The following is a 12,952-nucleotide window of genomic DNA, read 5'->3' as shown; positions in this document are numbered from 1 at the left end:
TATGTGCGGTGAGGGTGCTTGCTGTGTTTTCTAAACTGCAGCAGTATAGTGTAGTAAGGGAGCAAATTACTGCAGAAGCTGGAATCTCTACTGAAAACAACAAATGCTGGAGATCTCAACAGGTCAAGTAGCAAGCTAACGTGATGAGTATGGATGACTCTTCATTAGAGCTTAAGATGCTCTGATGAAATGTCATCTAGACTCGAAACATTAGTTTTTCTGGTAATTACCCTTCTTCAGAATACCCAAAACGTTGACTGCTCCTTTCCTCCAGATGCTGCCTGGCCTGCTGTCTTCTTCCAGCCTCCAGTTCACCTACTTTGGATTCCAGCATCTGCAGTTCTTTTTGTCTCGAAACGTTAGCTTGCCGCCTCTCCTGAATGCTGTTTGGCTGTGATTTGTTGTTTCTCAATGTGATGGTGTTCCCTTTAACAGCACCAGCTATGTACGCCTTGCTGCAGAGTGAGTGCAGACAGGGTGCTTGCTATCAGAGATAATGGGGACTGCAGATGCTGGAGAATCCAAGATAATAAAGTGTGAAGCTGGATGAACACAGCAGGCCCAGCAGCATCTCAGGAGCACAAAAGCTGACGTTTCGGGCCTAGACCCTTCATCCTCTGATGACCTAGACCCTCTGATGAAGGGTCTAGGCCCGAAACGTCAGCTTTCGTGCTCCTGAGATGCTGCTGGGCCTGCTGTGTTCACCCAGCTTCACACTATTATCTAGGGTGCTTGCTATGTTTTGTAAAAGAGCAGTATGCATTGTAGTGGGGGTGTTCCCTTTAACAAAACCAGTCATACACACCTTGCTGCAGACTGAGCGCTTGCTATGTTCTGCAAAACTGCAGTGAGGCGCCGTTGAGCTTTTACAGAGGCGGAGTGGTGACGCGGGATTGCGCAGCGCAGGGAAAGTCGTGGCTCAGAATTAACCAGGGGCTGGAGAAATGTTTACACTTTGAAGGATGCCAGGCACCTCATTCATATAGAGAGGAGTTTCTGCAATCAAATTCCAAATAGAACAAGAGACGGGACCAAGTGAGAGGAGAAAGAAATTAACATAGAGTCTGCTGATCAATTCTCTCGTTTGTTTCTTCCCAGCCTGAATTAAAGGCGAAGTTAAAAATCATGGAGTGGGGTTCGGAGCTTTGGGTGAGTGTTACTTTTTAAAAGATATAACCTGAGAGATCCTGGAGATGCTGATGGCGGGGATTTTTTTTATTAAAAAAGACGCTAGTCGTGTTGTATTTGGGAAGAATGAAAAAAAGCGAGCGTTTCCGATTCACTTCCATTGAGAAACGAGCTGAGAAAGTCCTTTTCTTTTAGCAATTTTCCCAATTATCTTCTTTAAAAGTTGTAAGAAAAGTTTTTCTTCGCTGCTATCTCGTGTGTGCTGGTGCTTCTGTTGCAGCGAAGGGAAAAATGTATTTTAGTCTTTCCTTGCCAGGATAGAAAGGGTTAGCTCTCTCTGTTCTCTGTGTTGTTTCAGGATTTGGCTCTTTTTAAGTTGGGAGCGATCGAGTTTCCAAACTTCTCCCAAGTGCATGTTTGTTGGGGGCGGGGGTTGGTGAAGAGCAGGAAATGCCCCCTCAGTCCTCTGGCCACCCTCCCTCCCTCCCCAGGCCAGTTTGTTTTTGTTTAAATGCTATGTCCCATTATCAATGTCTCAGTGTCCGTTTTGTTTGCTGTTAACTAATGTGAGAAACACACACACACGTATTTTGCAATTTCTTCCAAACAAAAAGAAACGATTTGTGTTTAAAGCCCCCCCACCCCCCCCCCCCCCCCCCCCCGCGTTACACAGGCGCTTCCCAGTCCTCACGGATGAATGGGACATTGAATAGTTACAACTGCTGGATTTCGACGTTTCTGTCTGGTGGGGAGGGGGGAAGTGTTGGTCCTTACAATTTTCTCCGAGCCCAGTTTCTCTCCTGCAGAGCTTTGCGGGGAGAAACCGATAAAAAAAAACCTGTTTGTGTATGTGCGTTCCCTTTTTTTTGTACCCTCCTTGCTGTAATCCGCAGTGCAGGAGCTGAGAATAGCAATTGAGAGATGTATCTTTACTGAGGCTCACCTTGACCAACCCAGTTTTAACAGAACATTAATCAAGGCTGTTGCTGGGTGAGCTCAGGGTGGGGGGTGTTCTGAGAGCTTTGTATTTGGGTGTATCCGCTGAACCGGAGATACGTGCAATTGTTTCTCCCTGTAATCATAGCACAAAGAGAGCCCTTTCAGCCCGTCCTGCCTGCGCAAGCTCGTTTAAAATGGCTATCCATTTACTCACAGGCTGCTTCCCCCCCACCCCCCCCACTTGAGAAATCGCAGGACCAAATCCGTTGCAGAGGTTTCACTGGGATTTGTACTTTTTTGTCGTCATTGTTTTTGGTCAAATATCTGTATAGCAGACTTTAAGGGGGTGGGCGGGCGTGGGGTGTTTATTAATGTGTCTGTGTGTTGTCTTGCTCCTCTATCTGAAGGCATTGTCAGGTGGGCTACAGTTTCAGTAGGTAGTACATTGTATTTAGGGCATGATACAGGCCATTTGGCCCAACTTCCTTTGACCCTTTCACGGGATGAGAGCATTGCTGGCAAGACCAGGCCATCCCTAATAGTCCCGGAGAGGGTGTTGGCAAACTGCCTGTTTGAATGGTTGCGATCCATGGTGGTTTAGCACTGTTTGCTGGTGATGTCTCAGGGCTTTGACTCAGGAACAGTGAACGATGTGGCAGCAAATTAGTTCCAAATCAGGATTGTGAGAGATTTGGAGGGGAACTTGGTGGTGTTCCCATTTATCTACTGCCATTATGCTTTGAGGGGGTGGAGATTATGCTTTAGACGCTGCTGTCGAAGGAGCCTTGGTGACTTTCTGCAGTGCATCTTGTCGATAGTACACCCTGTTGCTACTGAGTATCGTTGGCGGAGGGAGCACGCTCTGGAGGTGTGGTGCCATTTAGGCAGTCTGCTTTGTCCTGGATGGTGTCGAGCTTCTTGAGTGTTGTTGGAGCTGCAGCCATCCTGGGAAGTCGGGAGTATCCCGTCACACTCCTGACTTGTGTCTCATCAGCTCTGAGGAGTCAGGAGATGAGTTACTCTTCACATGGTTCCCAGTCTCTGACCTGCTTTTCTAGCCGCAGTATTTAGATGAATGGTCCAGTTCAGTTTCAGGTCCATGATGACTTCCAGGTTATTTATAGTTGGGGAAGAAAGATGGATGTCAAGGGTGGTCGGTCAGTTATCCATTTTATCATTTGTTCACGGGATGTGGGTGTCCATCCCTCATTGTCCTTGGGCAGGTGATGGTGGACTGTCTTGAGCCACTGTTTTAGATAATAGTTGCTAGGCATTTGGGTGGCACAAATGTTATTTGCCATGTATCAGCCCAATCCTGACTGACCCATGTTTTGCCACATGCAAGCAATAGCTGTTCATGATTGGTATTTTCAATTCCTCCCACCCATTGATTTCTCCCTATCAACACCATTGTTTTCTCCTCCATGTCGTTTCTCTAATTTCTCTTTTAAATGTTACTTCCCTTAACTACTTCATGTGGTAAAGAGTTCCATTTTCTCATTACTCTATGTAAAGATATTTTGCCTGAATTCCCATTATTGGTGACTATCTCGTTTAGTTCCGGTGTACCCAATAAGAGGAAATACCTGTGAAGAGAAATCAGAGTTAACACTTCAGGTCAGGTGACCCTTCCTCAGAACTTCTGGGGACGGCTCACCGGACCCAGAGTGTTAACACAGATTTCTCATCACAGATGCTGCCAGACTGACTGAGCTTTCCCAGCAACTTCTGTTTTCTGCGTTCACAGTTCTTTTGGGCTTTTACTTGAAGGGAAATATCCACTCGCTGTCAATCCTACCAAAACTGAGCAAAATTTTAAAGACTTATAACAATTGTTCCTCTATTGTCTTTTTTTATAAAAAGGAATAATTCAATGTTCCCTGACAGGCTCTCAATTGTAGTAACCACCAGATCCAGTGTTCCCTTATCCTATTTATAATCTGAGGACCAGAACTGTTTGCAGTGCTCCAAGTTGTCTAACCCAAATTTAGTACAAGTTTAATGCTATACTCTGCTTTCAATTCAACCTGAGTTCCTAACTTTAGTGACTTGTATCCCTATATGACTAGATCCTTCTGTTTCCTGTTTAAATTCTTAATTACCAAAGTTTGTGTCTTCTTTATTCTTCCTATCAAAATGTATCACCTTGCATCATGTTAAAATTTATTTGCCATTACAGGGACAATCTGCAAATTTCTTAATGTGTTTCCACATTATCTTGTATTTCTCCTCCATATTAACTATTCTCCTCAGTTTTGGTTACGTCTGCACATTTTGAAATTGTGCTCCAGAATCTACATCGCTGATCCCTCTGGAATGCCACTTTCCATCTTTTGCCAGTAGCAGTCCTGTTATCCAGTGCTTCACTCCACATGTTGTCACAATGAGATGAGGAACGGTTGCAAAGAGAGAGGATTGATGGGTTTTGAGAGGGGAGGGGAGGGAGAGAGGATGGCCACCAGTTCTTGCCTCTGAGAGTTAACGTTGATGAATTCAGGTAAATGAATGTGTGATCTTGCACATAGGATTGGGAAAGATTGTTGAGCTCACTTGAGAAAGTCCACAGGATAACGTAAGGGCGATCACACAAACAGGCCTTGAAGGTTGAAATGGTCTATGTCAATCCTTTCGGTCTGCGTGAGTTTCCCCTCTCCCTTGTCCCCATACCCCTCAATTCCCGTCTCTCCCAATTAAACATCCAGTTAGTTCAGCTCTGGCTGTTTTGGTGCTGAACCAGCATATTCAGAAACTGCTGTTTTATTGATTATGGTTTAAAGTCTGTCAGTGACTGAGGCTCAAATGTTTTAGCTTTGATTAGTCAGTGAGTGCAGCACATTCTTTGGATGTGACAGAAGTCCTATCTCAATAGGACGCCATGTTCTGGGTTAGGGAGGGGAAACCAGTCTGGGAGCTTGCTGGTTAACAACACCCTGAAATGTAGTAGGTTGGATGTGAATCTGTGATGACCTGTTCAGTTGGTGAATCTACAAACTGTCAGAAATAACTTGCATTTATGTCCTTGACCTGTCTGTCTTTTCTCCCACCTCACTGACCAATCCCCACCACGATCTGCTTGCATTCACCTATCACCGTCCCACCTACCTGCCCCAGCCCATTCTCTCTCCATTTATTTATTTCAGAGCCCTCTTTCCCCTTCCCCAATTTCTGAAGAAGGGCCCTGACTCGAAACATCAGCTTTCCTGCTCCTCTGATGCTGCCTGGTCTGCTGTGTTCCTCCAGATCCACACTCTGTTGACTCAGACTCCAGCATTGGCAGTTCTTACTATTCCTTAGCATTTATGTAGCACCATCTATAACCACAGCACTTTACTGCTGATGAAGTACTTCGAGTGTAGTCATGGTTACAGCATAGGAAACCCACAGTCACTGCGCACCATGAGCTCCCACAAGCGGCAATATGATTAAAGCTGGATCATCTGTTTCAGTGATGTTAGTAAAGGGTGAACTCTGACCACTGGGCAGAATACTCACATGGGTGAAGCTTTTGTGGAGTCGAACACCCAGAGTGAGTACATTTCAGGAAAGGAGAGGGAGGTTGGTGTTGGTGAGGAGATTGGTAAAAAGATGAAAAGCAACTGCAAGCGTATAAATGAAAAGAAATTGATTATTTTGGGAACAAGACGGTGAAATGTCTTGAGTCAGAAAGACTCCCTGGTTAAGTTTCACAGCCACCCTGATCAATGGGTCAATTTCCAAAGTTTGCTTTCTAAGACTGAGGTCATCAGGTGTTTGTTGGATGAGGGTAATCAAGAGCTGGGCAGTAAGGGTGAGTCAGTGGAGTTGAGATGCAGGTCAGCTGTGATCTGGCAGAACAGGCTTGAGGATCTGAATGGGCTTTTGCAGCTATCAGGAGGAATGCCGCGTTCTTGACTTTCCTTTTATTTATTGTTCGAAAATGAAATCTAGGAAGTCCGCGTGGCCATATATGATTAAAGCACCTTGGAAACATGTTTTTGCTGATGTGTGAGACACTTTGCATAAACAATTCATTTTCTATAATTTTGACTTCATATTGTTTTGTGCCAAGTATTTGTACAATGTAAGCAGTTTTGAGGTTCCTGAGTTCATGAAATGTGGAGTCCCGTGTTTTAATAAATTTGCTGTGAGATGTACACAAAAGAAAGAACATGCATTTGTATGGCAACCTTTATGTCCTTGGAATGATTTGATTCACTGCACTTAAAGTAATGTTACAGGCAAGTACACAGCAAGATCCCACCAGCAACGGTGAGATGACCGCAAATAATTGAATAATCTGTGTTTTGATGTTTGAGGGATGAATGATGGCAGGTGCCCTGGGAGAACTCCAGGGGACTTCCGAGCTTTTTTTTATTGCAAGTTAAATGGACCTCGGTTTAATGGCCGATCTGAAAGACAGCACTTCTAACAACAGGGAGGCACGGTGGCTCAGTTGCCTCACGGTACCAGGGACCTGGGTTCAATCCCAACCGCAGGAAACTGACTGTGTGTAGTTTGCGCATTCTCCTCATGTCTAGATTATAGAATAGAAAATTCTTACAGTGTGGAAACAGGTCTGTTGGCCCAACATGTCTATACCAATCCTTGGAGTATCCCTTCCAGACCCATTCCCCCCCCCCCCGTAAACCACCTAATCAACACATCTTTGAACACTACAGGGTAATTGAGCATGGCCAGTCCAGCTAGCCTGCTCACCTTTGGATTATGATTTCCTCCTACAGCCCAAGGATGCGCAGATTCGGTGGATTGACTGTGCCCTTAGTAATCGTCCATTGTGTTCAGGGATGTGCCTTGGCCATGGGAAATGCAGGGTTAAAGTAGGGGGATGGGTGTGGCTGGAATACCCTTTGGAGGGCTTCTGTATACTTGTTGGGCCGAATGGCCGGTTTCCACGCTGTCGGGCATCTATGAAATTGCACTCCCATAGCTTGGCATCGGAGGAATATCAGCCTAGATTATGTGCAGTAGATTTAGAAGTGAGGGGGCTGCCATGGACTGATGTGTAGGTTCTGCACTTGTTCTCAACTCGGGATTCTCATAGGGAGTGTCTGTCTGGCCTCAAAAGTATGCTTGTACATTAACTCAGTGGCTGCCATTGGCTTAATGCTCCTTCAGTGTCTTAAGATACAGGAAGTTCTGGAAAATCTCATCTGCTGAAAGAAAAATAGTTAATGTTTTGAGCCCAGTATGAGTCCAACAGTTACGAAGAATAGTACCAAGACAAAGGGAGAATGGGGGAAGTTAGAATTATGATTGCTTTTCCCCTTTACTCCTCCGACAGTGACGTATTCTTTGATTTATTCTTTTCCCTTACTGAGATAGGCCAAAGGGTGTTTCCCTCAATTCTTAGTTTTTGGATTCCAATTTCTGAAATAAATGCACAGCAAAACCTTTTTCAAGGTGAAAGCGAAGGATTTATTATTGACATTTTCAAAGCACTGGGGATTTGCTTTGTTACTTCATTCACGGGAAGTTGGAGGGAACAGGACCAGGGATGTTATAAATTAAAAGTTTTTTGGTAAATTCAAAGGTTTTAAAGATGAGTTCACATGGGACGTGACATTTTGAAGTTTTTGGACAGTCATAATTTCCTCAGTGAGCTAGGACCAATGAGCTCCTCCTTGCAACCAAATGTAAGTTTCTTTTCAGCCAGCAACTTGTGGTCAGAGTTGGAGGGTCTAAGGCAGGCTGCAATTCCCCGCGCTCTCTCTCTTTCTCTCCTCTCTTTCCCCAGATCAAATTGCAACTATCTTAAGAATCGCAGATACAACCAGCTCTGATTTCAGGCATGTGACCAGGACAGGCACTTCAAGTGCAGATGGCCCATCTCGGTGGGTTACTTGGAAGTTCATAAAGCCAATAGTGCAGCTTTATCTCCCTCTATTACAGTCTGCATTGCAAGGTGACAAGTTAATTTAAAACAGTAGTGTGCATTTGATCATCGTGAGTCTTGACATAGCTCACCTCTAAGTCCTTTCTGTCAGCTTTAGCTTTATTATCTATAAAATGCAGGGGTTCAGAACCTCCCGGAAATATGTTCATGTGATCATCCATGGCTGTTTTCTGAGTCCAGGACAATGTCAACTTATAAAGGGGACAGAATTTAAATGCACAAGAACTAGGCTTTTTCTTTGGGATAACAAAGTGTGGAGCTGGATGAACACAGCAGGCCAAGCAGCATCTTAGGAGCACAAAAGCTGACGTTTCAGTCCCAGACCCTTCATCAGAAAAAAACTCCTAAGATTTGCTCCTCTGCTGCTTGGCCTGCTGTGTTCATCCAGCTCTACACTTTGTTATCTCAGATTCTCCAGCATCTGCAGTTCCCATTATCTCTCTTTCTTTGGGAATTTTCTTCATAATGATAACTGCAGATGTTATTCACATAATTTTGGCTCCACAAGTCTTTGTTTCATATTCTAATCAGGCAGTCCAGTGATGCCATCACACGCCTTTGGAACAAGTGGGACTTGGCCCAGCCCTCCTTTTTCAGAGGTAGGCACACTACCATGGTGCCACAAGATCTCTAGAATGAAAGCCTCCATTGGAACAGCAACATTGACCAGTGGGCCATTGGTTGTGTGGGTGATCTGTGTGGTCTGCACCATATCCAACTTATTGTTGCTCCAGGAGGCCCGGATAATGATTCTGAGGAGACAGTAAGAACTGCAGATGCAGGAGTCAAAGATAACACAGTGTGGAGCTGGAGGAACACAGCAGGCCAGGCAGCATCAGAGATAACACAGTGTGGAGCTGGAGGAACACAGCAGGCCAGGCAGCATCAGAGATAACACAGTGTGGAGCTGGAGGAACACAGTAGGCCAGGCAGCATCAGAGAGAACACAGTGTGGAGCTGGAGGAACACAGCAGGCCAGGCAGCATCAGGGATAACACGTGTGGAGCTGGAGGAACACAGCAGGCCAGGCAGCATCAGAGATAACACAGTGTGGAGCTGGAGGAACACAGTAGGCCAGGCAGCATCAGAGATAACACAGTGTGGAGCTGGAGGAACACAGCAGGCCAGGCAGCATCAGGGATAACACAGTGTGGAGCTGGAGGAACACAGCAGGCCAGGCAGCATCAGAGGAGCAGGAAAGCTGACATTTCAGTTGGGGAAATGTCAGCTTTCCTGCCCCAGTGATGCTACCTTGCCTGCTGCGTTCCTCCAGCTCCACACAATGATTCCGAGGAGGAAGTTTCGGTCTCTCGGAAAATATTTCAGCCTTGTCTGGTTGTTTCCTCATCCAGTGGCTTCATAAGTAGCAGTTGGCGGATAGTAATCAGTCAAGAGATTGATGGCTGATTTGATATTTTCCTTCTTTCCAGTCTCTGGAATACACAATGCAGCTGCAGAAATGCACACCACCATCCTGCCGTGGAACATGCGGTTGGATCACTTAGCATAAATTAGGGTTTATCTAAGAATGGGGGAACAGGAGGCCATCCAACTCCCAGGACCTGTTGAACCATTCAATCAGGTAATGATTATTTTAGCGAAGAACATGCCAGGTCTGAACATATTCACAAATTGAAGCCTCCCACCCATCCATGTTTTAGGAAGCAGCCAAGATTATTGCAGTAACTTTCCAGCATTTCCTTTTACCTCCTTTTTAAAGTGGATGTAACGCAATGAGTGGACTGAATACAGTACGGGAGATCCTTAACTCTTTATGTTTCACCTTCCCACCCACGTAGGATTCACTAATCATTCTCTCCTGGAAGCTTTGCGTGGATGTGCAAGGAAAACATTTTTCTATTTTATGGGCATGGTTTTGGCCAAGAACCTTTCATTGTTCTTCAGTGCCCTTTAAAATCGCAGAAGTCAAAATCTCACTGGAATTAGGGCAGAAATTGCAAATATAAAGTTTTTACAGCTCAGCAACGGACCATTTGATCCAACAGGTTCACCCTATTGTCTATGCTCCACATGAGTTTGCTCCCAACTCTTTACATTTCATCATGTCTGTCTGCTCCTTTCTCCTTTTCTGTTTATCCACTTGCTCCTCATGCATTCATGCCATCCACCTCAAATAATCCTGGTAATAGTAAATTCCACATTCTTACCAACAAGATGTTTCGCCTGAATTCCCAGTTGGATTTATTAATGACTGGCTTATATTTAAGGCCTCTAATTTTGTTCTCAAGCGCAAGTGGAATTATCTTCTCTTTGGGTAATTTTTTTAGCATGGATTCAGGATCGGTTAACACATAGAAGTCAGAGAGTTGGGATTAGTGGGTCTCTTTCAGGTTGGAAAGGCTGGTGGAGTGCCACAAGGATCAGTCCGAGGGCTTCAGTTACTTTCTGCCTCTATTAATGTATCCAAATTTTCAGGCAAGACAACAAGAGGTGAAAGGGCGTGTTGTAACGGGGACAATGGAATAAAGAGATTAGATGGGTTAAGTGAGTGAACAAAAGCTGGGTAGGTGGAGTTTAAAGTAGGAAAGTGGGAGTTTGTGCACTTTGGTAAGACTAATCAAAAGGCAGACTGTTATTTAGACAGCGAGAGGCTCCATTTCTGCAGCATGGATGGGTATATTCTTTGTGTATCTAAGTTAGCATGGAAGCGTAACCTTTTAAAAAGTACTTGAATGAATACTTGAACTTTTATAACACATCAAGGCTTTGAGTCTAGTGTGGAAGAATGGTGCTATTGTAGGTGTTAGCATGTTCTTGGCAGGACAGACTTGATGGACTGAAGAGCATCTTCTGTATTATATGATTCTTCGATTTAATTGTTTGATATGCAGCAAGTACTTAAGAAGGCAAGTAGAATTTTAATAGAGGGGTCCCGATCCGAGCTGTCAGCTTTCCTGCTCCTCTGATGCTGCCTGGCCTGCTGTGTTCATCCAGCTCCACACTGTTGTCTCTGACTGTAGCGTCGGCGGTTCTTAGTATCTCTGAGTAGAATTTTGGCTTTTTTTTGTTCTGGGGTGAAGCTTAAAACTAGGGAAGTCCTGTTACAACTGTGCTCATTGTTGATGAGACTGCATGAGGAGTGTTGGGTATAGTTTCGACCCTGCATTTGAGACAGAATGTATTGGCATTGGACATAGTTCAAAAGAGATTTTATTGGGTCTGTTCCTGAGATGGAAGAATTGACTTAACAAGAACAGCTAGACAGGACTTCATTCATTAGAGTTTAGAAGAATTAAGGCTAATCATATTGAAACAAACAAGATCCTGAGGGGATAGTAGGAACTGCAGATGCTGGAGAATCTGTGATAACAAGGTGTGGAGCTGGATGAACACTGCAGGCCAAGCAGCATCAGAGGAGCAGGAAGGCTGACGTTTCGGGCCTAGACCCTACTTCAGAAAAAGGGTCTTCTGAAGAAGAGTCTAGGCCCGAAACATCAGCCTTCCTGCTCCTCTGATGCTGCTTGGCCTGCAGTGTTCATCCAGCTCCACACCTTGTTACCTCAGATCCTGAGGGAGGTTGGCAGGCTAAATGTTAAGACGTTGGCACTAATGGTAGAATCTTGAACTCAGAAATATAGTTACAAAGTAAGGAAACATTTAAAAATGAGCTGTGAAGTAATTTCTTGTCCCAGAGAGTAATGAATGCTTAGAACTCTCTGTCCTGGAGAGGCTTTTGAATTAAATATCAGGGAATTAGCGAGCTTTGAGAAGATTTGTAGCTCAGGTTGAGGTTCTGGATGCGAGTTTGCTCGCTGAGCTGGAAAGTTAGTTTTCAGACGTTTCGTCACCATTCTAGGTAACATCATCAGTGAGCCTCCGACGAAGCCCTGATGTTATGTCCCGCTTTCTATTTATCTGTTTATCAGGGAATTGATGGCTATGATGAGCTGATGTGAAAGAGGAATTGAGACCTGAGGCAGATCAGTTATGAACATGTTGAATGATGGGGCAGGCTTGAAAAGTTGAATAACTTGCCTTTGCTCCTGTTTCTTATGTTTTCCACATCTATGCTTTCAGACTTGTAAATCAGATCACGCTTCAGACTTCTCTGGAGAAAGAGCTTTAGCCTCTTTGGTGTTTCATGGCCCTTACTGTGAGGATCCATGTTTCATTTGGAATATCCAGAAAGGGTGTTAGATTGGAAGCAATAATGGGCCCAACGTATTCACAGTCACTTTGCGGAATTTCATAACATGATCCAGCCGCAAAGGTTCCTTATCCATTCTCCATATGTCTGTTCCTCCGATCACGAGGCGTGTCACAACTCGCCTGCAGGAACATCCTGTCCCTGCACTTTCTGCCAAGTCCATTGTCCTGAGATTAACAGCAATCATTGGTGCCTGCTAACTGTGGCTGGCATGGTCCCGCAGCTATATAGCCTTACCGGCACCCCCCTGCAACTCATCACATCCTGTGTCCTGCAGTTAAATTTGCAAATGGGATCGTCGAAAGTGCCGATAAGTTGTAATTCTTTTCTTTTTCCTCCCTCTACATCCCTGTTCCCCAAAATGGAATTTCTCTTCAGTTGAAAATCTAATAAGGAAAGAGGCAAGGAAGAGAGACGTTCAGATCAAGTTTCACATTCTGATGCTTGCTGCTCAAAACAAATTGAAAGCATTGATAGCTAATTAGCTTGCACAGTGAGGCACAGAACTAAATTGGTAGGGGACATGGAGAGAAGGGGCATTCACTTTAAGAAGCAGCCCTTTGGTGCGGGGTTTGGTTTAATTTTGTTAATTTGTGGGACTTGTGCATCACTTGATGGGCCAGTATTTCTTGCCCATCCCTAGAAGGTGGTGGTGAGCTGCCTTCTTGAACTGTTCCTCTCCATGTAGGTAGACTCACAATGGCGCTAGGGAGGGAAGTTCAGAATTTTGACCTAGCGACGCTGAAGGAACGACAATGTACTTCCAAGTCGGGATGGTGAGTGACTTGGAGGGGATCTTGCAGGGGATGGTGTTCTCATATACC

At 44.8% G+C, this 12,952-nt stretch overlaps 1 protein-coding gene across 2 annotated transcripts in view; it reads left to right on the top strand.

Moving 5' to 3' along the window:
• Positions 1–885: 885 nt before the first annotated feature.
• trip10a (thyroid hormone receptor interactor 10a) overlaps positions 886–12,952 on the top strand; it is a 130,068-nt gene continuing 118,001 nt past the window's right edge. For both annotated transcript variants that reach the window (XM_059639887.1, XM_059639885.1), the window contains exon 1: positions 886–1,149. In XM_059639887.1, coding sequence (XP_059495870.1) covers positions 1,126–1,149 — 24 coding nt within the window. In that variant the 5' untranslated portion in view covers positions 886–1,125. The remainder of the gene's footprint in view (positions 1,150–12,952) is intronic.

This window comes from Stegostoma tigrinum, chromosome 35, assembly GCF_030684315.1.
Source record: "Stegostoma tigrinum isolate sSteTig4 chromosome 35, sSteTig4.hap1, whole genome shotgun sequence".
Lineage (NCBI taxonomy): Eukaryota > Metazoa > Chordata > Chondrichthyes > Orectolobiformes > Stegostomatidae > Stegostoma > Stegostoma tigrinum.
The sequence above is the reverse complement of the archived record's forward strand: the minus strand, read 5'-3'. Positions and strand labels throughout refer to the sequence as shown.